The following is a 21,818-nucleotide window of genomic DNA, read 5'->3' on the forward strand; positions in this document are numbered from 1 at the left end:
AAGTTTGCTTAAATAAAGTCAATACAATATAATTCCAAAACACTTGCAAATGCGAATACATTCTTGTAAAGCTAAATAAAATCTAAAATGGCAGCCTCCAACATTGTCCGACTTACAACAAAAAACTCTGCTTTATTTCTGTGTGACATGCAAGAAAAGTTCCGGAAAACAATATCTTATTATCCCCAAATATTAGCGGTATCTGCTAGGATGCTGAAAGCTTCACAGATTTTAGACGTTCCAGTGGTTGTTACAGAGCAGTATCCCAAAGGTTATATTTACATAGGGGGCGTCTCAAACATTACTTTGTGTGTCAAAATAGAACTGTATTGAGTTAGGTAAAAATGTTATGCCTGGCTGTATTTTTGGGCCACAAGAGGTAAAAATAGAGTAAAATCATTGAACAATTTCCTGTGAAGCGTGTGATGGAGCTTTGCTAAACTTGGTCAATATACTAATTTTGTGGACTTATCCTGTTTTCTCATATTCTCAGGGGCCTAAGGAGTTGTGTTTATTTACAGTAACAGATTAACTATTTCATAAACAGCATTTGAGTATTATTTTGTAGACAATTCACTTGTCTTTCAGATGGAGCCATGACATGTTATGGAAATTATCCCATTTAATTATTTTGTTACAGTATTTGATACCACCCTCAACCACAGAAATGGACCAAGAGTTTCTTGTTTTCCCATGGATATAGATTTGACACTTCATCACAGATAAGTTGACTTTAAAACATTAAAATGACCATTGTGTAATAAAAATATATAATCTGTAGTAAATACATCAATACGAAAATTAATTACATAATAAATAATTTATGGCAAAGGGCTTTGCTAACACAACCAGAAAAAATAAGGATTTTTTTGAAAATTCAGTAAAATGCCGATAGTTTCATCAACTTGCGTTCAAATCACTTGAAATTTTCAGTGTGTCAGTTTTGTACCATTCCTGTCTAGAAAATAACAAACATTAAATCATTTGACAACTTTAAGGCAAAATACGATAATATGAGAAACCCTGAAAATAAGAGAAACAGGATAATTCTCTCAAATTTTTGCAAATGATTTGGCTTTGGCCCCTTTGAGGTATGCTAGAGCAGAAATAAAAAAAACAAACAAATAACTTTTAACAACTTCTCATGAACTGTGTGACAGATCTTTATGAAAGAGTTGATGCATTCCCCTTTGTCAGATTTGTTAAATAGTTGCCTCAGTCATGGCAAAATCCTATCGGGCAGTTGGACCTGTCCGACAAAAAATGGCTAGGTCAGACTTGGAGCGCCGAGGCATCTGACCATATGTGAAACGGTACAGAGCGGGTTTTTCTACTGCCAAATTTTTTTATCGACACACTAGTAAATTTTTAGCTTGACTATTTGAAGAATAAGTAGAGCTATCCTACTCACCACGGCGTCAGTGTCGGCGTCGGCGTCACACCCTGGTTAAGTTTTTTATACCAGTCCACATTTTGACAAACTCTTTTGAGATAAAGCTTTGAAACTTTCAACACTTGTTTACCATCACCATGTCCAGTTATAGGCAAGAGTACATAACTCCATCAAGCATTTTGACTGAATTATGGCCCCCTTTGACTTAGAAATCTGGGTTAAGTTTTTCGTACCAGTTCATATTTTGGCAAAGTCTTTTGAGATAAAGCTTTGAAACTTTCAACACTTGTTTACCATCACCATGTCCAGTTGTAGGCAAAGTACATAACTCCATCAAGCATTTTGGTTGAATTATTGCCCTTTTGACTTAGAAATCTTGGTTAAGTTTTTCGTACCAGTCTCGTTTTGACAAAGCTTTTGAGATAAAGTCTTTGAAACTTTCAACACTTGTTTACCATCACCATGTCCAGTTGTAGCAAGAGTACATAACTCCATCAAGCATTTGGCTGAATTATGGCCCTTCTGACTTAGAAGTCTTGGTTAAGTTTTTCGTACAGTTTATATTTTGTGTAAAGTGTTGAGATAAAGCTTTGAAACTTTTATATCTTGTTCAGTATTATAGTCTCTATCAATAGGCAAGAGTACATAACTCTGTCATCTTTTTTGCTGAATTATGGCTCTTTTTGAACTTGGAAATGGTTCTGTTTTCGTGTATGTCCATGTTTTTCAAGACTATTTGACATATGGCTTTAAACTTTAAACACTGTTTATATCATTATGATTCCATCTGTAGGCAAGAGTACATAACTCTGACAACTATTTTGGCTGAATTATGGCCCTTTTTGGACTTTGCAATTTTTGTCAAAACTATTTGAACTGTGGCTTTGAAACATTTAACACTAGTAAATCAACATGATTTCCATCTGTAGGCAAGTGTACATAACTCTGCCAACTATTTTGACTGAATTATGACCCTTTTTGGACTTGGAAATTAGTTAAACTTTTCTTACAAGTCCATATTTTGCCTAACTTATAATTAAATAACATATTTGCCATCATGGTCACACATTGCCACTTAGTGCAAGACTAATTGAAATCCACAAATACAGGAACTTTTTTTGTTTAATCCATTTTTTTGTTTTGTCTGAAAATCTATGGAAATATTTTGACCCCATTCTTCAATCAATTCTTCGAATAGTCGAGTGCGCTGTCATCCGACAGCTCTTGTTCATTATACTTTTGGTCAGACAAGTTTCCTGAGACTTGCCTGACATTCGGTCAGATCTCGACGCAGTCATAACCCAGGATAACTATCTATCTGAATCCCATCAGTCTGAATATCAGACAAGTCTTGAAACTTTTCAGCCATGACTGATGCCTGCTCTGCATTCGGGAGGTAGAAGGTTCAAGTCAGGGGCAGGTCTTGTTACTGGAAAATGGCCGGTTGATAAGCTAGTTAAAGTTAGATAAATAATGTTCACTGATTGCCTACATGTCTGGTGCCTGGCATTTAGAATAGGAATCTGGAAGTAAATGCTGTTCAATGTAATAATATGTAGTTGTCTCATAAGCCAACATGGCAGGCCCTTTCAGTATGGGTGAAGCTATAATAAACAAACACTTTACTTTTAGTAAAAACTTTAAACAACTTCTTCTCAGGTAGCATTTGATTGATTTTCACCAAACTTTGTATGTAGAATCAATATTTGGACCTCTCACTTGCGCTATGCTCCATTTACAGGCTGCCAGATCTAAATATAGGAAAAAAACTCTCATGAACCACCATCCACCAACCTTGATCTGTGGCATCCTTATACGGACCTTTCTCATGTTATTGCAAACAGTTGTGCTTGGCCCCTTGTAGGTCTACCAGAGTTAAAAATTCCTTGTAAATGTTACAGTAGCATGGCTGAAGATAAAATCAACATTGAACATTTTTCCTTTATATTTTTTAGGTCTTGGTCCGACAGTGTCTGAATTAGACGTGAGCAAGTGTCCAGTGTTCCCAAAGATGAAGTTCTCTATGTTGATTCCAGAAGTAGAGGAGCATATGAAACAGTTTCCAAGTATGCATTCAGTCAGTTATCTTAATGAAAATCAAAGTCTTGTAAGGCTTTTAATACAGATAATTCTACTGTCCAGATTGAGAGTATGCATAGTGACATAGTTAGAAACACACTTAATATTGACAGTAATCTTATAAGATAGCACTATAAAGGGAGGTAATAAAAAGGATATGATTTAGTAATACTTCTCACTAATTGAAACAAAATTATATCTTTGACCATATATCAGAATATGATATTTATTATCAACAAAGTCATTTGAGCCTGTATGTTATGTCAAAATAAATTATTTCATATTTCAGTACATGTAGATGTTGTTTCTGTTAGTCATAATAAGATATAAAACCATTTACTACATGTTTTCAGAATTTTATATAATTTTCAGTGTCCCATAATAGTTGTTGTTTTGGAATTCCATTTCCGTAGCAGTGAGTTGAGTTGGGAAAAACAACTCTGTTAAAGTGATTGATCCATTTAATGATGAGATTCAGACCCTAGTGTTTAAGTGTGACAAGTGTACTCATTTACCCCTAAGGGGTTTCTTTGGTTAAGGTAGCTGACTTTAAATCACTTGCTCCTCATCAATGTGGGTTCGAGCCTTTATTGGGACGTTGAATTCCTTGTGTGAGGAAGCCATCCAGATGGTCAGTGGTTCTACCTAAGTGCCTGCCTGTGATGAAATAATGCACGGAGGGGCACCTGGGGTCTTCCTCTACCATCAAACCTGAATTGTGTGGGTGCGACTTTTAACCCAACAAGACTAACAAACATTTTCTTTATCTCCAATTTCTCCTTATTTAGCTTAATAAGATAACATAAACTAAATTTAATTTATACCTATCTCTTTTTTATGTATCTTAAATTGTACTTTTCAGATGTTAACTCAATTATGTTGTGTGGTATAGAAGGCCATGTATGTGTTCAGTCAACAGTACTAGATCTCAAGGAAAGGGGTTATGATGTCAATGTTATTGTTGATGCTGTATCCTCAAGAAGTATGGTAGACAGGTAATGTTATTTCAACTCTTGCTTTTTGAGGTGGGGGATGGGGAGCACTTAGAGTTGCCCTTGTTCCTACATCCAGCAGAATTTGTGTTGAAAAGTATTTGATCCAGATACATCAAACCTCACAGGATTGTCATTCAGTATGTGAGTTGTGCACCTGGAATTTTAATTTGGATTTCACACAGCCAGACTAGAGTTACGGCCAATGACTTAGTCTAAAATATGCAGAAAAAGGGGCTAGAAGTTTGTATCACATGTATCTCAAAAAAGTGTTCGACCTAGGATTTTGAAACATTATAGCAATATTATTTCAGAATTTTAAGTTGTGCACCTGGGGTATTGTTTGAGATTTCACTCAGCCAGACCAGACTTAGTTAAAAATACACTTAAATAGGCATAAAGGTTTGTGTGGCATGTATCTTAATTGACCTACATGTAGGGTCATGAAACATAGTAAGACTGACCTCTGTGAATATATAAAGAATCAAGTCAATACATTGCTTAGTATTCGAGTTATGCCACGGACAGAGTTTTCATACAGAGGGAAATAATTCAAGATTGGGACCACCCAGAGTTATGGTTCCTTGTCACTGCACTCCCATTCACTGACCTCTATCAATTTGTAAGTATCAATTCAATATCTTATTAGTATTCAAGTTATGCCCTGAACAAGGTTTTCCAAAAAAAAAAAAATTCAAAAATGTGATGATCTAGAGTTATGGTTCCTTGTCACTGCCCTCCATCAATATATTAAGTGTCAAGCCAATATCTTACATTATATTTGAGTTACGCCCCGGACAAGGTTTTCAAAAAAGGGAGATGATTCAGAAAGGGACCACTTAGAGTTATGGTTCCTTGCCACTGCACTCCCTCTCACTGCCTTCTATCAATATTCAAAATATGAAGTCAATATCTTACATAGCAGTAGTGTTCGAGTTATGCCCCGGACAAAGTTTTAAAAAAGAGGGAGATATTTGAAAAAATGGGACCAGCTAGTTAGTATAGTTCCCTGTCACTGCACTTCCTCTCAATGAGCTCTATCATTTTATAAAGTTAAAACTTGGTACCTTCAATACTTTTTTAGTTATCCTCCGGACAAGGAGTGTGATGGTTGGACACACCGACAAGATGGCGACTATGTCTTCCCTACTTTGGGGAGCACAAAAATAGGGGGCGCCTGTGTCATATGGACTTATATCTACTTAATTGTCTTCCTTCAGCTTCAAAGGGCAACATAAAAATGCACGTGTCTTTCCATCAGGTTGTTGAACTTCAAGTTTAATCCATAATTCAGCCATCCATTGGTGAAATTTCCTATTTTAAATTTACTGTACTGTCCACACAAAAAACATGTTATGGTCAGGGCGATAGAATGATTGGCAAATTGCATTTTTGTATCTGAAAAAAAAATACAGGAATGTCAACGATAAGTGTTTTATGACTATATTGTTCTGTTTATGTTTTAGGATGTTTGCTCTACAACGTATGAAGGAAGCTGGTGCCCATTTGACTACAAGTGAAAGTGCAATCCTCTCAATGTGTGGGGGCTCAGACCACCCAAACTTCAGAGAAGTACAGAAGATTATTTGGGATGCAGCTCCAGATAGTGGACTCCTAGGACATACAGTTGGTGGAGAAACTCCTGTCTGATGGAATAATTGTCCTAAACTGAAAACTAGTGCCAATTACTGTAAATTTGTGATTTTGATACAAGGCAGTTTAGTAATATTAAGGTAGCTCTGCACGTTTGGATCAAAATTTTTTCTACAATGTAGAATTTGATTAAACTCCAATTTTTCAAAACTTCAAAATATACCTAGAAAATTCAGCAAATAAAAAAGATAGGGTCGTGTGCTTGATTTTTTGCTAGGCTGGTTTGAAAAATTTGGACCTCACGCAATATTTCATAATGGGAGTCTATGGGAAAATCATATCTTTCATAACATTTTCGCGAATAGAATTTTTTCTACAATGTAGATTTTGATGAAACTTCTCACAATTGTAAATAAACACATGGCCTATAATTTGGTGAAATAAAATGTATAGGTCCGTGTGCTTACTTTTGAGATATTTTACCATGATTAAAGGGAACCGGGCATTTCACGTTAATTTTAAGAAATTATTTTGATTTTTTTAACGTGTCATATGTTTTAATATCATATTTTGACTTTAGAAATATAGCAACAGTGCCATTATAACAAATTTACTCACATGTTTCGATTAATTCATAAATTGATTTTCATTTCCGTACGCCGAATCCAGGCTTTATTCTATGTTTTCCGGATAAATGACGTTACGCCATCACTTCCGGTTTTTCAAACGTGCAGAACTACCTTAAATAGCTTTTAAAAGAAATAAACTGCAAATCATCTGTAATTAAGTGATTTTATAAATAAGTGATTTGAAAATAATGATTTTTTTTGGTAGACCTACTGGTAACTGAAAATTTGTGTGTATACACATGTGATTTTTTGTTAACCGTCAAAAAAGAATTATAACCAAGTTTATTGGAACATACTGTTTTACATCATTTCACAAAAAAGGTCCGGTGTTGTACTTGAGCAGAAAAGTGTCGATGTCATTTTATGATTGAATAGAAATGCTTCCAAATATTGAGCCGCCAATCAAGCAGACAGTATGGAAACTCAAACGTGTTTATTCGGGTGTTGTGAAAAATGGCATGCACATGTATTGCTAAAGATTTTTTAGTATTAAAGTAGCAGGATTGCCATTATTTAAAGTTTTTGCTATATAATATTCTGATGAATGGACACTGTTGTTCAAAATGTTGGTCAAATTCGCCTTTTAAGTATTTCACATTATTTCTTTTAGATATTTTTGAAATTCTGACACTTATGAGAAATGCCATGATACGTATCAATCTGGACATTGGTGTTAGTGCCAAGTGGTCTAAATTTTTCTCAAAATGTTAAGAAATATTAACTTGGCCCTGAGCTGGACTTTAAATTTTCAAATATAATTCATTGATTCTGTATGCCTGGATGTTTCTGTTGTCTTTGAAAAAAAATAATTTCAGAAGCATTGCTGATGTGAGAAAGGAAACTGAAAGCTTAATTTAGCAAAGACCTTTTAGTACAGACTCAAAATAAACCACACGGCTGGAAAAACAATAGTAAACTTTTATAGCTCAACTATTATAACAAAAAGTAGGGCTACTGTGCCTGCCTGTCATTGTTGACATTGCATTCTGGTTAAAATTTTATGGCAAGCTTCTCAATTTTACTATATGAGCCATGCCATGACAAAACCAACATAGTGGGTTTGCGACCACCCTGGATCCAGACCAGCCTGCACATCCACGGTGGTCGCAAAGCCACTATGTTGGTTTTCTCATGGTGTGGCTCATATCTTCTTCACTTCTACCCCTTCAAAGTTCACATAAGAGTAGGTCTTGGTAAAGAGCAGGCACCTGACAGTTAAGTGTCGGATTTTCTTAAAAGTCAAGGTCACTGGAATCCAATGTTGTGATAGTGCAAGTTGATCAAGGTTTCAAGGCAAGCTTTTCTGTTTCACTAAAATTTCTTAACTTCTGAAACCCGACATAAAGGTTGACCTTTGTAAGAAGCAGATGCGGCCCATGCCCCTTGGGTCAGAATGCTTCAAAGGTTAAAGTTTTATGGCTTGCTTGTCAGCTTTACCATCTACAGTTTCTTTTGTACCCATAACCCTCACCTTTACTTCTATCCCCTTCTCCTTCTATCACACGTTACACGTACCCTACCCTTCCACAAAATACTTCTTCCTTACATTTTTCCGACTTACTTTTACCTTATCATATCCTATATCATATAGCAGCAATAGTTACATGGTGTATCATTCCAACAGCTATTATTCATTAAGAGCAGGTTTATTATTAGCAGTTTTGCTTAAGTCAGTAATGTCTGTCCTGTAGTAGCCATTTATTGTTGGTGTTTTGTTTATTGTATTGTTTTTCATAATCAAGATTAAAATATATTTGATATAACTGTTTTACTTCATTCTTTGTACATTGTTTTACATTCATGTTACTGTTATGCCAGTAGAATGGTAGAACTTGATGCAGGCAAAAATTTAACAAGAGGTCATAGAATACCAAGCAGTGACCTACTTCGAAAAAATATTACCAAAACAGCAATGGTACCTTCAAAAATCGTCAATGGATCTGTGCGAAATTCCAGATTTTGGGCGATTTTTGTGGTCCGGATATTTTGCTTGCAACTGATGCTAGGATGGTTATAGAATACCAGGCAGTGATCTACTTTTAAAAATTAGTACCAAAACTGCCAGCAATGGTACCCTCAAAAATCGTCAATTTTCTCCAGTTTGGGACCAAAATCGTCAATTTAAATTTCTGCAGTTTGGGACCTGTGCGAAATTCCAGATTTTGGGTTATTTTGCCAGTCCGGGTATTTTGCTTGTTATTGATGCTAGGATGGTCCTAGAATATCAAGCAGTGACCTACTTTGAAAAATTAGTACCAAACGGCCAGCAACGGTACATTAGAAAATAGTCAACTTTCTACAGGCCTTGACTTGTGCAATATTTCAAAGTTTGTGTGATTTTTGCAACTTGGATATTTTGCTTGTGATTGATGGAATACCAAGCAGTGCCCTACTTTGAATAGAAAGTACCAAAACGGCCAGCAACGGTACTCTAAAATTGTCAGTTTTCTACAAGGCAGGTCGGGACCTGTGCGAAATTGCTGATTTTGAGTGGTATTGGCGGTTTTGATGTATTGCTTGGTAGAATGGTCGTAGAATATACAAGCAGTGACCATTGCTTTACATTAATGTTACTGCTATGCCAGTAGAATAGTAAAACTTGACAAGGCAAAATTTTAACAAGAGGTCATAGAATACCAAGCAGTGACCTACATTGAAAAAAAAAGTAGCAAAACGGCCAGCAACGTACCCTCAAAAATCGTCAATGGATCTGTGCGAAATTCCCGATTTTAGGTGATTTTGTTTTTTGCGGTCCGGATATTTTGCTTATGCAACTGATGCAATAATAGTTATCGAATAACAAACAGTGACCTTTGAAAAAATAGTACCAAAACGACCAGCAACGGTACATTCGAAAATCGCCAATATTCTATAGGTCGGGACCTTTGCAAAATTTCGGAGTTTGAGTGATTTTGGCGACCCGGATATTTTGCTCAGAGAGTCATAGAATACCAAGCATTGACCTACTTTGAAAAATTAGTAGCAAAACGACAAGCAACGGTACCCTAAAAAAATAGTCAATTTTTTAAAGGTCGGGATCTGTGCAAAATTTCGGTGTTCGGATAATTTGCTTCCCGTTTCGGGCCGTTTCGGTAGTTATTTTTCAAAGTAGGGCATTGCTTGGGTTTCTAGGACTCATAGCATGAAATGCAAGCAAAAAATCCGGGTCCTCAAGCTCATCCAAAAACCCTGTCTTCTCACAGGTTCAGACCTGTGCTGGAATGATGATTTTTAAAGAGTACCGTTTCGGTAGTAATTATTCAAATTAGGTAAATGCTTAGGCTTCTTAGACAGTCCTAGCATGAAATGCAGGCAAAAACTCCGGGTCCCCAAAATCATCCCAAAACTCGAATTTCTCACAGGTCCATTTTTTTTAAGGGTACCGTTCGGGGCCGTTTCGCTAGTTATTTTTCAAAGTAGGTCACTGCTTGGGCTTCTAGGACTGTCCTAGCATGAAATGCGGGCAAAAACTCCGGGTTCCCAAAATCATCCCAAACATTACCAACTTTTAGTAACATCGATCTATTGGAAAATCGATAAATTTGCCTATATAAACAAAGAAGAAAAAATACTTAAACTTAAATAGAAAAAGTTCTATTTGGAAATCAAAAATTCGATACCCCACAAATTAAAGTTTAATTTATTCCGGATATTATAAATATTTTTTAAAAAAAATATTTTAATATTTGGTTGGTCCTTTTGTGACTTTAAATAGACCCACCTCAGTTCATACAGACTCTGTAGGAAACGGATAAAAAAACTGACTTTTTCAAATATAACAGATATTTCCGCAAAAAATCAAAAATTCGATACCCCTAAAAATGTAGAAAAATTATTCAGTTTTCGTTATGTGTAATTTGTTTTAAATTTTATAATGGTTTGTTTGGTCCTTTTTGCATTTTAGTGTGTACAGTGAACATTTCTTAAAAAATTCCGGCATTTTCCGCCGTTATCCGTAAGTACTCGGAAGCTGTTACGGAAAGTATTGTCGTCTGCTAGTCTGACTTTGTCGGTACAAATTGTTATAGCCCAAAACCTATAAATTGTAGGCAACTTCACAATGACAAAAAAAAAGATTATAATTAGACAATTTAAAACAAATTAATTGTTGAACTCAGAAACGCCGGAACCTAGATCCGCTGTTTAAAATAACGCTAAGGAGGATTTAGTGTTCAATTCGCATTAAATATACAAATGCTTTTAATTTTCATCGCAAAATATACTTAAAGCAACTAATTCTCATGTTTTTCTGTAAAATATAGTCTGTCAGTAATTGAGTTTCAAAGCATTCTTAAGAAATTAATTTATTAATTTCCAGATACCTATATTATATTGCCGCGGCGGTCCGGGTCCGATCTCCGACGCGGTCATCTTTTTTTCTTCATATGGGATTTTTTTAAATGATTTTTAAAAAAGAAAAAAAAAACATTTTCTATTATTTATAATATGACCAAACTTTAATTTGAAAGATAGCCTTGATGAACTGATAATTCTGCTTCTTTCCGAACCTTCTTTGTATCTATTATTCTGTATTCTTTAAAAAAAACCCCGTGTTAAACATAACATATTAAATAGATTAAACATTGATTTGAACAATTGTTTACTTTCATTTCTTTACAAATGGCAATTCTTTTAAAAAGGGGGACAACTTTTGAGAATACTTTAAGTACAGATGTAATGTGTGTCCTAGGACAGAAGTACTTGTTTCACCATCAGTGTAAGATCAATATGAAACAAATGCCATGAAAAAACTGTCATGCCAAGCTGTCTGCTTAATACAGGTTTTACTGTACCTTTAAATGAGTATCAATTATTGCACATCTTCTAAAGTCTTCATGGAAGAAATGGACCACACACTTCTCTTCACCTGTTGTCAGATCTAACACATCTTTTTCATTTTCCAATTCACTGAATGTGAAGAAAAACTTGCATACAATTATAATATTTATAATCTTCACCATTAGGAAACCATGGACAGTTGCTATGCTCCCTCCCTTTGAATTCACTTTATAACCTCTATTCCATACAATGCAAACTATTTAGACAAGTTGCTAATTTTTAACAAGTTCTATTTTTATTCTTTTTGTTTCTGTTGAATGCTGCCATGTTAATGCATGTGCATAATATTTAAAACAAAACTCTTCATGGACTAAATTATAGAATATTTTTCATCAAACATACTCAAGATGTGCAACAAGATGTTTATAATTACAATGAAATACAGCCTGCTTAAGCATATATTACTTATGTACATTTTTTTTTGTACCTAAGCCAACTTGAGCAATATTCTTATGGTCCCAACCGTTTTTTACCAAGATGAACTATGTTTAGGTCGCTCAAGACCCAACATAACTAAAGTATTTGGCACATCCCCTTGCAACCCCAAGCAATCAGTGTTTAACTGTTTCAATGTACATGTACCTGTATCTACCATATCCTTTTTCGTGCATATTTCTAAACTGACTGGCCTGTTGTTTAAGAGTCTGAAGTCTGGCTTCACGAATGTAGGCAGGAATCTCCTCATTCTCCAGCTCCTCTAACAGTTTCTGAAATCATTATAAGTATGTATGTCAAAATCAACATTCCATTTGGATAAAATGTTTTAAACAAATTAATCTGAATCTGAAATAACGATAAACACAATATAAAAAGTGTCAAATATTCTTTAGTGACAAGCAATTTTTATGGCACAGGCAGGCGCTAGTGTAGAACCACTGACTTTCCACAAACCAACTGGATAGCTTCCTAATGTGACATCCAAGCAGAGCTTGAACCAACACAGGTTAGCGGCAAGTGATTTAACCTCACAGTCATAAGACACTTTTCATGCCTAGCTGTCTGAAATGTACATACTACATGTACTCAAAAGACAGAGGGAGAGACGGATACCAGTGTCAGAACATAAGACGTCCCTTAGGGTATATAATAAATGCAAATTGAATGGACAATTAATTCATCAATACAGTTTCTTATGTTTTCTCTCCATAACGTACACTAACAACTTCAATTTCTGACCCATGTAACTACAACATTTGTGATTTCTATTAAAAAACAAAACAACAAAGAAGCTCATTGTAAAAGATGAAAAGTTAAACAAGGATACAATATTACATTCTAAAACATACAGTGAGGTATATTTTAGAGTTGATGGAAGTTGGTCGAGTAAGAAAAAATACTGAGAAGGAAATGTCTAGCTATCCAGGAACCGGACTAATTATACTTATTACATTTGATGCCATTTAAAATAACATGGAAAAAAGTTAGTTACGGATATGGCATCTCCTTATTATCAAATCAGAAAAAAATAATTTGTGTGGCTGGGTGTACTATTAATTTTTATTTTCAGTTATGAAACGGAAATTTTTAAGGATTCAAATTATTTATGCAGTCATGTTCCTCAAATAGTGAGTGATATAAAGCACTAAGCCTTCATTCTGACTGGTAATCTCTTTAACTTGTTTGCTTAAGAAAAATTTCAATGAGCATTTAAAGCCGTGATTTATAATTTTATACTGACAACAGGTTCATTTATATTTTTATTTCATAACACAAGCACACGGCTCAACTGGTTGTCTAAAATGAGATTTTCTAAACAAAAATGTCTAGGGGTACAGATCCGTACCTCTAGATTCTACAGGAAAGGATCCGTACCTCTAGACAAGCACATTCGGGGTTGTCTAGGGGTATGCCCCTCCTTTTACCAGATGTTTCGTGTTGCTAATATCAATTGTTTTGTTGGAAATGAACTATCAAATAAGACGAATCACAGATACCATCTGGCATCATTCACCCAATAATGAATTGTTTACATTTTCTTTCGAAATGTAAATAACCAAAGAACACCCAATAAATTGCGAGGAATCGATCTGGCACAAAATAAATTAGACCATTATGACAAACCATTTTAATAATAAACAGAGTATTTATGTTTTCAGAACATTAGTTGACCATTACGAGATACAAGTGAAGATTTCACAATCAGTTCTTTTTACTTGTGTAAGTTAATTGATTTTAAAACATCGTCAAGTTGTTCCATGCCGATCATTTGTTAAATAATAACATGCCTTGTCATGTTGTAAAGTTTGTTTTAACAATTTATTTGTCTTTTTTTTCAACTGAATTTAAAACATAGTCCATTTAACGGCAGGGCTCTCGCGACTGGGCGACTTGAGCGAAATAGGCGCTCTAGAACTTCAAACTTCGCTCAAATCTAACCTCAAAGCGAAATGCAAGTCGCCCGATTTTCTTTGATTTCCGCACTCGCTAATTACTGATTTCCGCACTCGCTAATTACTGCTACCCAGACTGTTGACATTTGCACCGTGTCATAATGAGTGTGGAATACACAAACACACGCCGGCAGCATAATTTAAGCTCCGCCTACTCAGGTACTTGCGAGATTATGCCGAGAAGTGTGAAAGCGAATCAAATTATCCGATACACCAGAGTCTATTGTGTTAAGCCAATCAGCGCCGCGTTTACGTCTTTGACACTTCGCGTTAATTGTCAACATGTTCGAATGCAAAAAAAACAACAATGTTTTATTAAAGAAACTGCTGATTAACCATGCGATTAATTGGAATATGGTTCACAATTATTTGTTATCTATGATAAAAGAACGACATGTAATGTATTAACTACGTTAAATTGACTTCCATCGATGAATTTATTTGAATATGTATTTCTAGATTACTGTACACATTTTACTTTCAGTTTTATATTTCGAGTGAGATACTGACATTCTTCGGTGAATGACTCTGTGCAAAGAGCTATAAAAAATAAATACAATTCTACTTCTTTGCTCGGTGTTAATAATAAACACTTCATACATGTACAAGATATAACCAAAATTCGGCGTGATACATTTATAGCATCGGCTTGAATTTTGTAAGAAAACAATAACCACTGTATGGGAAATGATCTAACTAAGAAAATGAACGGTCACATCAATGCTTTTTATCAAGAAACAAGAAAATTACAGCCACCTTTCGAATCACTCAACATCATTGCGGTAGAAAGTCTTCCCACTTCTCCCTAAAGTCTCCCCACTTCTCCCTAAAACAGCTTGAGGGAGAAGTGACTTCTCCCAAAAATTTGGACCTAGCTAGACCCCTGAACGGTTCAGTAAGCCAGATTTGACATCCCAGTTATGATCAGAAATTGATCGATTGTTGGGAGTATCCCCATAGATATAGATGAGCTCGTTAATGTTTTATCATGTTTATTTTACGATAGATGCATGGAACAGTACATATTTAGAGTTCATTGGAAGAAAATACAAACAATCGGGTGAACAATGGGATCTGTAAATCATTTACTGATGTGTTGTGTATTTGGCCACTTCCAACAGCCTTGCTGTTGGGTTAACCCTTCAGCAATGTGGTTGAGAGTCTACCTTAGGATTGAGGGGTTCGAGTCCTGTTGGAGGCTTGGGTTTTTCTCCTTTTACCATAATGGTGACAAGGATAATTAGGTGTGCCGGTTTAGGCGCCAGTGGAAAGTGGGGAGCTGTTGGGATGTACAGTTGAGGCTCGGCTCCAGAGAAGCGGGAACGGGATAGAAACTGTTAGTATTTACAGTTGAGGCCCGGCTCTTGAAAGGTAAAAGAGGGAGGAGTGTTGTGTATTTGGCCACTTCCAACAGCCTTGCTGTTGGGTTAATTCTTTAACGTCGTGGTTGAGTGTCCGCCTTATGATGGTGGCTTGGGTTTTTCTCCGCTAGTTTACCATAGATGATTTAGATTAAAGTTTTAGGTGAATATTGTTTCGGTCTATTTGGATATTTCATTTTCAGCAAAAAAAAATTATGTAAATAACTATATATAGGGAAAAATATTATTAGGTAAAAGGTGAGTTTCATCGTGACAGATTTCTGGCACAATTTCTGGCTAGGTTTCATTAGCTACGTGGTTCTTTTCTGCTCTGTGATTCATAATCAGACATGAAGTAAAATACCCAATCAACAACATGAGTAAGAAACTTCTATCACCTCTTCAGCAAGAGATTCGTCGTCAATTATCTCTCGTGCCTGTCCTGCTGTTGTGTGGGCCGCCATGTCTAAACAAACTTTCTGAGTCCGCAGGGGCTTTTTAATCGGTTCCCGCCCAAATATGGGTTCCGGGGCCCATTAGGGCTTGTCCCTTTTATCCCGTTTTCCTGATTAGGGAAATGTCCTATGATATAAAATTTATGTTTCACAATTTATTTTTTTATGACATTGTGTAAACAAAAATACTCTACTATCCCCTAGTAACATTTCTTATTGCACATTAAATAGGAGACCATGAGCAAAACTCAGTGACATGCAACTTTTGTTAACAAATTTTGGGGTTATTAAAAAAACCCCGGCCCGGCCCTAAACCCGGGAAATACCCGTTTCTGAGTACGGAAACCCCCGGAAATTTACGGACGGAACTAATATAATTACGAATGATACGTGCGTTTTCAATTTAAATTTATTTAAATGTAAAAAAAAGAACACTGAACTTTATGATCCCCGCGGAAACTTCTTTGATGAATGGGTTAAAACTGCGTGTTCTTTCGGGTTGAAAAAAACGTCTTAATTAATTTGAAAACTTTTCCGGGAAGTCTTATACTACTTTGTTTTGACGGCCTTCTAATTAGTTCCCGTATTTTGTTCTTTATCTTATACTATTTTTAATACGTTTTGCCCAAAAGTTGTTTTTTTCGAAGAAAGGAATTCCCCCGGGGCCCTCAAAGATTTTTTGTTTCACCTTGCTTCCCCAAAACCCTAAAATTTTTTGTGTCGGTAACATGCCAAAAAAAATGGAAAAAAGGGCAGGATTTTTTATCTTTTTTGTTCAATGGACTTTACGGAATTATTTTTATGAAAAAAAAAATGAATCAAAATTTTTTCTAATTCATGAAAATTTTTTGAATAAATAGCAGTTTTTTAAAACTTTTTTTTAAAATTTTTAAAAAAAAACTCAAGACCAAAAAACTTTTGGGGTCATGAAAAAAAATAGGATAGGTGGGATCCCGATTACGCAGAAGAATGCAGCGTTGAATTTTGAAAGTTTTACACTCGGTCCCCATATTTTTAAAAATTTTCCCTGTTAAATATAAAACAAAATGGAAGGTTTTTCCCGCAGTATTCTATTCTCTTGAACTTAGTCGACAAAATTGACGTAAATAAAAGTCAACATTGAATTTTTTTGGTACATTGCGTTTGGGCATAGCTTTGACTTTCGATAATCATTTCAAATTGGCGGGTTGCTAAATTTTTTTCTTTTTTTTTTTTTTTTTTTTTAAGTTGAAGTAATCTCTAAAAAAAAAGATTACTTAAGTTTATTAAATTATTCAAAACTATATAGATTTAAAAAAGAGATAAAAATTTTTTCCTTTTTCATTTTTGTACAGTGTCTCGAAAACCCGAGGTCGGGGGGTCAAATCCTGTCGGGGATTTTGACCGGTCTCCAACACCCCCGGGCGAGTACGGGTTATTTTCCGGGAAGCAGTCATCGAGTGTTTTTACATTGTTGGTAAAACCAAAATCGCGCGAAAAAGAAATCGTTAAATGGAACAAAATTCCCTTTAAATGCACTCAATATACATAGTTTGTGAAAAAGAAAAGTAAAAATTTGTTGGTTTCTTTTGGTATTTCCCAATTTACCTTTCAGATTTGCATTTAGATATTAAAAAATTAAACTTAAAGGTTAACTATCTTGAAAAACTTTGCAATTTATTTAGGTTGATTTAAATTTTTATTGTATACAGAAGCCTTTTCGTCATTTTGCTATGTTTGGGCTTTTTGAACAGAGAAACTGAAGAATGGGTTTGGGCCCGCAATCATGATTTACAAAAAAGTCTCAAAAAAGAAAAATAAAATTTGAACGGATGTTGTTTTTAAAATTCAAAATTTCTTATTAAGTTTTTTTTTTTGTAAATTTATAATCTCACAATTATGGCGTTTACCAAACCCTCTTACTTTACTATGGTTGTGACCACCCCGAATAATTTTTTTTGGGATCTATATTGAGCACTTAATGCGTCGCATTTGGACCTTCTTTTGTGAGTTTTTTTTGGGTAAACCAAACCTTTGTAATTTGCAAAAAAAGTTGTCTTTTTTGTTTTTTCCGAGTATTGTACGAATTTGCATTTTTTTTACGAAAGATCGATGAAATTCTTCACTAAAATTGGTTTTTTTTAAACTGCCCATGTGTGGCAAACCCATAAAGCACTTTAACCTTTACTTTTTTTTTTTCAACTTTAGGGTTTAAAGAAATGAAATGACGGGATTTTCCAAAAAAATTCACCTTCATAACTTGTTTAAATAATAGAAAAAGTTGATCTTCCCCCGAATTCCCCATTGTTTAAAAAGGGAAAAAATTCGTACCCCTTACCAAACGCGTCGAGAAATACAGTTTAGCTCACCCAATTATTAGTTGTGGTTTCTGTTTAGGAGATTAATTTTTTTTTGAGTTTCCATATTCCAAAATGAAATTATTTTTTCATTTGGTATAACGGGGCCCATTAAAAACCTATATTTTTTAAAAGGGGAATGACAAGTAGTGTGTTTTTTTTTTAAAAAAATTCAATTATGATAAAAAAAAAATTTTGAATTTGTAAATGGCGAAAAATAAACAGGGTCTCCTTCTTCGTTTTCGCGGCTTTGTCTTAATTTTCTCCTACCTTTTTTCCGCGCGCTATGCCACTCTTTTTTTACATAAAAATTTTGAAAAAAGGAAAAAAATTTAAATCACCACAAAAAAGTTAAAACAAAAAAATTTTCTTTTAAATTTAAATTTTTTTTTTTTGTTACCTTTCCCGATTTTTTTCCCGTTCTTTATGTTAGGGCGTGATCCCTATACAGTTACACACAAAGCGGGAAATGAAAAACAAATATCTTCTATAAACATTTTATGATCTTTTCCCCACTTATATGTTCTTTTATTTTCTAAAAAATGTTCCTGAATTTTTGAATGAAAAAAATTATAAAATGACTATCAGGTTTTTCCCCTTTTTTTTTTGCTGTGGTGCTAGGAAAAAATTTTTTGTGCATATCAAAGTCCCGACCAAATTTTAAAAATCAGAATTTGCCGGGGAAATTATTTTCTGTTGGGCCTTTTAGGGGTTTTAAGCCCATTTCGTCAACATTTTTTAACTTTCATTTTAAATACTAAATTCTTTCTCTAAATAACTTCAATTGTCGCATTGAAAATACGGATAGATTTTTTTTGAGGACACTCTCTCGGAATAAATTTTATTTTTTTATACCCAAAAAATAATGAAAAAGATTTTTTTAACATTGAAAAAGTTATTACTTACCAAAAAATGAAGACAGACTTAAGGGGCACTTAGAAAAAGTCGCGACTTTGTGTATAAAAATCATTACTTTTTGATTTCTATGTCTTGAGGGTTTCTAACGCTGTATTTAGGGGATACTTCGACAAAATCGCGCGTTTAAAATTCGAAAAAACGGCATAACTACGGACATTTAAAAGAGAGCACTCATTTTTTTTAGTGTTATAGTTTGTTAATTTCCAAATCTGATGGTGATATTTCATTTGTATTTGATGAAAAATTTTTTTAAAATGTTGCTTTTTGGGAAAAATCATTCAAAAACAAAAAAAAAAAATAGGCCCGGGGTTTACCGTATGAACACAAGATAAAGTAATTTAATCTATGTATAAAAAACGCATCGTATTTTAATCGTCAAAGTATCGACTCTCATGGGGGACATTAAAAGTAAATCACTGCGCAAAAACAAAATAGCGTTTTGCGCATGGATATGAAATTTTTTTTTATCTTAATCTATATTTTTGTCCTTTCCATTGTTCGAGTATCAATGTTTAACGTAAAAATGTATTTTTCGAAGGGGGCCAAACACACAATTACCTCCGCTGTGACGTCCCGCGTTTTTCGTTAAAACAAAGCGACGTCGTATCAATTAAAAACGAAAGATGCCTAAGGCTCAACATTTTTATTAAATTTTTTTACTTAATAGGCTGGATTTGAAATAAAACATTGTCGTTTTTATGTGGGTCGAAATTTTTGGATTTACACCTGTTTAAACGATATCAAGTCGATAAATTCGCTCGAGGGTTAATTGCTTTTATCAGGCCCATAAATCCCATAGAGCCAAGCCATAGAAAACAACATTGTCTATTCGATTGTTTTTTTTTTATACAAATTTGTTTTAGCTCAAATTTTGATGAAAATTTTAAACTTATTGAACCACTCTCGAGTCCCCTTTGGAAAAACCGTATGGTTATTTAGAAATCATGGCGTGACCCCCGTGGGCTCGAACCCACGACCTCTGGGTTGAGCGGCCCAAAACCTTACCCTAGACCCGTCCCTATTGCGTTTGAGAAACCGTACAAACAGCTGGTTCCCGCCAACGGGGGATGTTGGTTTTCTCATGGGCCGGGGTCATATCGACCTCCCAAAAGGGAATTAAATTTTAATATCACATGGCCGGGGAATTAAATAAAGATTTTGCGCCGAGATATAAAAACCTTATGATAGATTTTTCAAGTTAAATAATGGAAAAGTGCTTTTACATTGTGGGGTATAATAATTTAAAACTTAATTGCAACATTTGTAAACCATGCTTTTAAATGTTCTTTTTAAAACAAAAAAAAATAAACATTTGGGGGCATATTTATAAACTTAGCAAAAGCATAGTTTAGTCCGACCGGACTTTTTTTTTTAAATTTTGTGTTAAAAAGTTGCTGATTATTTCAAAACAAAAGAAAAAAAAATCAAAAAAAAAAATCTAAAAACAAAAAAAAACGTTATCACTACCCCTCCCCTTTATCCGTATTAGATTTTACCCTTTTTTTTTTTGGGGGGGGGGGGGGGGGGGGGGGGGGGGGGGGGGGGGGGGGGGGGGGGGGGTTTAAATTTGCGACGTCTTTTATATTTTTTACTCCCTTCATTCTTTTTTAAAAATTTTTGTAACTCGGGGACCTCCAACAAAATCACCCCGGGTTTGTTTTAAGTAAATCAATGATTTTTTATTTGGCAACATTTTATGATAAATTTTTTTTTATTTTCTTGTATTTCAGGGAAAAAGACATTCATGAGTTATCCTCTTCTGGGGGTTTCTTTGATTTTTTTTTGAAATTTTTTAATTGCCTCCCCTTAATATGAAAAAATGTAAAAAATGGACTTTTTTTAGATTTTTAATAATTTTTTTGTTTATTTTGTTTTTTAAATTTAAAAATTTAATACTTCAACAACCTGAAAAAAATGGCAAGCATGAAAACAGCGCATGCTTCGTAGTTCTTTATTTTGATCTTCTTGTTTCGCACCGAGATAGGGGAAGGGGTTTTAATAAAATTTATAAATTTCATTTTAGTTTAATTTTTGCAAAAATGTATTTTTTTTGCAAAACTTGACAACAATTAAAGGTTTTTAATCTTTGTTCCCAAGACAAATTTTTCATTAATTAATTTAATATCAAACGCTATCTGGTCGGGCAACCAAATTTTTAAAAACTTCCAGTGCACGTATGACCCTTTGCCTTTTCTACACAACCTATGTCACACGTTGGGTAAATCGACGACATTTAATAGCCTGTCCGGTTCTGTTGAAAATATCCTGCAAACTGCTATCTCGTGTCTGTCCGGTACACAAAATGACACATCGACTGCCGAACGTATTACTTCTTTGATTGAGTGTGATTCAAATATCTTGTTATTTTAGGTCTTTGCTTATGTCAAGTGCAATACTTCGTCAAACATACGTATCATCAATATTAAATACTTTGCTTCTGCTTTTGTAATAATGAAATAAAATACACATAATTGCCTTGATAAAGATGACGGTATCACCATTCGTAATTATATTAGCCTTCCGTCCGTAAGTTTCCGGTGGTTTCCGTACAATCGGAATCGGCTATTTCCGTGGTTTGGGCCGGGCCGGGTTTTATTAATAACCATTTTATTGTGTGTAAACAGGTTTGATAGTACTGTTGAATATACTGTGCAATAACTGAGGGTATTAATTTCACCTCTAGAAGCTGAAATAGGCTAAAATATCGGAAAATTCCCGGTCTGGTTGACGGCGTGCTCTGGCCGCCATCTTGCCTGAGTAAAAATCTTGGATGAAAAAATAACTTTTTGATAACGATTGCAGAGATAACTACAAAGACTACTTAATAATAGAA

At 34.6% G+C, this 21,818-nt stretch overlaps 2 protein-coding genes across 2 annotated transcripts; one reads left to right on the forward strand and one right to left on the reverse strand.

Annotated features, from left to right (window-relative positions):
* Positions 1–58: 58 nt before the first annotated feature.
* LOC123536053 (isochorismatase domain-containing protein 2-like) lies at positions 59–8,457 on the forward strand. The gene is made up of 4 exons (XM_045318839.2): positions 59–271; positions 3,349–3,459; positions 4,335–4,467; positions 5,931–8,457. The coding sequence occupies exons 1-4, from the start codon at positions 88–90 to the stop codon at positions 6,112–6,114; spliced, it is 612 nt and encodes a 203-aa protein (XP_045174774.2). The 5' UTR covers positions 59–87; the 3' UTR covers positions 6,115–8,457.
* Positions 8,458–11,470: 3,013 nt separating this feature from the next.
* Positions 11,471–15,756, reverse strand: LOC128550208 (uncharacterized). Its single transcript, XM_053528739.1, has 3 exons — positions 15,675–15,756; positions 12,108–12,232; positions 11,471–11,594 (listed from the first exon to the last, which is right to left on the reverse strand). The coding sequence occupies exons 1-3, from the start codon at positions 15,738–15,740 to the stop codon at positions 11,471–11,473; spliced, it is 315 nt and encodes a 104-aa protein (XP_053384714.1). The 5' UTR covers positions 15,741–15,756.
* Between the last annotated feature and the right edge of the window lie 6,062 nt (positions 15,757–21,818).

This window comes from Mercenaria mercenaria, chromosome 17 (genome assembly GCF_021730395.1).
Source record: "Mercenaria mercenaria strain notata chromosome 17, MADL_Memer_1, whole genome shotgun sequence".
NCBI classification, from domain to species: Eukaryota; Metazoa; Mollusca; class Bivalvia; order Venerida; family Veneridae; genus Mercenaria; species Mercenaria mercenaria.